Here is a 2,859-nt window from a genome sequence, read left to right as displayed (position 1 = left end):
TAGGCTCCTACTAATTATCATCTGATATTCGAAAAAATAGGTCTTAGATTAAAACTGAATAAGCTATCAAAACTTACCCGTTTCGAGAAACTGCTTGTGTGTTTCTAATTTTCGATGTCGATTAGAACAAAACCCCGAAACCGCAATTATGAACGGTTTATAAACGTATAGATCTAAAACAATCTTTGTCAAGCTAGAGGCTATATGACTGTTTAGTTCAATGGACAATGATACACTGAAATACACTATACACTTCGAATGTGCCTGTAATCAGATACAGTGCTGCCATCAACTGGATATTCGAGTATGTGCGATTTTCAGCATTCGTTCAAGTTCTAATATCTCTCAAAATATTTTTTTCATTTAGATTTTCTGAAGTGGAAAATCTCCAGTCACGAAGTTACCTCGAAAGGAAAGTAAAACCATTGGTCCCGGTTCATGTGTGGATAGCTCAATAACTTGCGTCCATATGGTGGATTCACCTCTCTTGGTATAGGCATGCCGTTCGGTCGGGCAGAGACCAACGGTAAATAAACATGTAAAATTTCTAACAAATTATAAATTATGAATGAACAAAATTTATTATTGAATTAAATTAAAATTGTCACATTCGTCCGTTCTGATGACGGAGGCTTTAAAAGGGTATCATTCTGGGTTTGTAAATCGAATCCAGATCTGTTGCACATCAGACTAGTGCCCTAACAAAAACGCTATGCTGGTCCCATGTCAGTTATCACCATCGAATAGAAACACAAGCTGAGTGCGTAAAAAAACGAAATTTATTTGAGAAACATCCTCTCAACATACAACCGCATTTTCACTTAGTCACTTTGCCTACACAGTGACGATGTTTATACCCTATCGCACTTATGCGCTTGATTTGAGTTTTCTCCAGATGGCCTTTCCCGTTAACAAGCAGCACTCTTATCAACGTTTTATATATTTCGCAAGTCATGTCAGAACATCATGGCTAGGTCGCATATCTATCGTTTATGGTTGCAAAAACTATCGTCATTCTAGACTCGCTTCACACAGGCTTGACTTCCCTTCAGACTGCGATCCTTGATGAAGCCAGCGTTGCACAGACACATGTTAGGTCCGGAGCATACTCCGTTCGGGCAGCCGTTGGGGCAGTGAGCAACACATCTATTGGGAAAATCGATTAGCTTCGATGAAATTTGACTATCGTTTTTCAGTTCAGCCATACCTTAGCGGTTCAGTTTCATCCTGTTTGTAACCTCGATGGCAAGTGCACGTGTTCGGTCCCGTGCATTCGCCATTCAAACACGGTCGATCACAGGTGGGCACGCAGTTATTCGTAGTGTTGCCGCTTTTGTAGCCTGGTTTGCAGGTGCATGTTTCCGGTGCCGTGCAAATTCCGTTGAAACATCCGCTACGGAGGGTTTAAGAAAATGTAGAGTGAATAATACGAAATCGCATGTCAATTTTATGTAGAGAGGAAATCACATTAACCATGGGGCGAATATGGGTAGTCATATGGTAAGTTGAATAGTATAATTTTCTTGGGACTATAAAAATTAATGCTATTATTTTTCAGCAAATTGAACACTTTTAAGTTAACCGAAAAGAAAACTTACTCGGAGCAAATGGGTTCGCAACCACTTTCGCTTTTCTCGTATCCTGCTCGACATTGACAGACCCCGGGAGCGATACAATCTCCGCCGCCACATCCTCGTTCACATCTGGGAACACATACTCCGTCTTCATCCTGCTCATACCCATCGTTACATTTACACTTTTCCGGTCCCACACATTGTCCGGCTCCACAACCGCCGGTACACCTGTAAACACAGAACTGATGCGTTTCGTCCAGTTCGAAGCCATCCCGACAGACACAGAGATTCAGCTTCAGATCACACTCTCCATTATCACATCCAATCGGGCAAGTTGGAACACACTTATCCTGTCGATTATTTACAAAATCCGGATAGCAAGAGCACGTATTCGGACCGACGCATAAACTGTTGATGCAAGGTTCGTCGCACACCGGATCGCACTTGCGGAAGTTATGAACATTTCGTTCGTAACCCTTGCAACAGACCTGGACACGGCTAAGCGATGGATCCGACTGTGAAAAAAGCAACCCACATAATCAACTTGATTTGGGTTAATTGCGAAACAAAATACTCACCCCATTCCCGGCTGGAATTACTCTGGTATTTGGCTTGAACAGACTGGCAGTCGGAACCTCTTCGAAGCAAACTCCCATCGGAATCTGACCTTTGGTTTTGTTCATAAACTTGTCAAGAGCACTTTGCGACTCGTTTCCACGATGCAGATCTAGCATCATGTTTTCCCTGGGTCGATCTTCTGCTATGGTTTGGTTGAAGTTAATCATTTGAACCACTTGACCACCACCTTTCCGCCAGGTTTTGACTCCTTCCTGTCCTAAGACTACTGCCAAGCAGCTTACTGCCGTGGCAAAAAATATTAAATTCTTGAACATCACGCCGAGTTGAATTGAATTCCTCCTAAAGAACGTCCACCTCCTTCAACTGTCCCGTATGGATTAATGAAAACAGTTCAAGTTATCGCGTCATGAGGAGCGAATTTGAAATTTCATAGAAAATGAGACGAGATGACGAGGAATTCCCTGAATAGCTGTGGGCGATTGTTCCGTCGCGCACAGTTCCACGTACATATATTATTATCGCTCTTGAGCGGAATAAACGGATAAAATAAACTGCCGGACGCCTGTTTGTTATGAACGATCGCTACCCCAGCTTGTATGATAGATAAATGATTCGACGTATGCCGGTGGTACTTGCGAATGTAAGTGTTCTGGTTGTGAGCTTGAGAAGATCGTCATTAAATTCTAAGGAATCTATTTCAATGAGA

At 42.3% G+C, this 2,859-nt stretch overlaps 1 protein-coding gene across 1 annotated transcript; it reads right to left on the bottom strand.

The window, feature by feature from the left end:
• Window positions 1-761: 761 nt before the first annotated feature.
• On the bottom strand, window positions 762-2,645 carry LOC131694950 (epidermal growth factor-like protein). Its single transcript, XM_058983496.1, has 4 exons — window positions 2,153-2,645; window positions 1,599-2,089; window positions 1,208-1,393; window positions 762-1,146 (listed from the first exon to the last, which is right to left on the bottom strand). The coding sequence occupies exons 1-4, from the start codon at window positions 2,465-2,467 to the stop codon at window positions 1,017-1,019; spliced, it is 1,122 nt and encodes a 373-aa protein (XP_058839479.1). The 5' UTR covers window positions 2,468-2,645; the 3' UTR covers window positions 762-1,016.
• Window positions 2,646-2,859: the final 214 nt, after the last annotated feature.

Source organism: Topomyia yanbarensis, unplaced genomic scaffold (assembly GCF_030247195.1).
Source record: "Topomyia yanbarensis strain Yona2022 unplaced genomic scaffold, ASM3024719v1 HiC_scaffold_205, whole genome shotgun sequence".
In the NCBI taxonomy this organism is placed as follows: Eukaryota; Metazoa; Arthropoda; class Insecta; order Diptera; family Culicidae; genus Topomyia; species Topomyia yanbarensis.
The sequence above is the reverse complement of the archived record's forward strand: the minus strand, read 5'-3'. Positions and strand labels throughout refer to the sequence as shown.

Bases quoted from the DNA above. Each gene is read 5' to 3' on its own strand.
- LOC131694950 (XM_058983496.1), bottom strand. From the start codon at position 2,467: ATGTTCAAGAATTTAATATTTTTTGCCACGGCAGTAAGCTGCTTGGCA. The intron at 2,090-2,152 runs GTGAGTATTTTG...CTTTTTTCACAG, and splicing joins TAATTCCAGCCGGGAATGGG to TCGGATCCATCGCTTAGCCG. The intron at 1,147-1,207 runs GTATGGCTGAAC...TTTTCCCAATAG, and splicing joins GATGAAACTGAACCGCTAAG to ATGTGTTGCTCACTGCCCCA.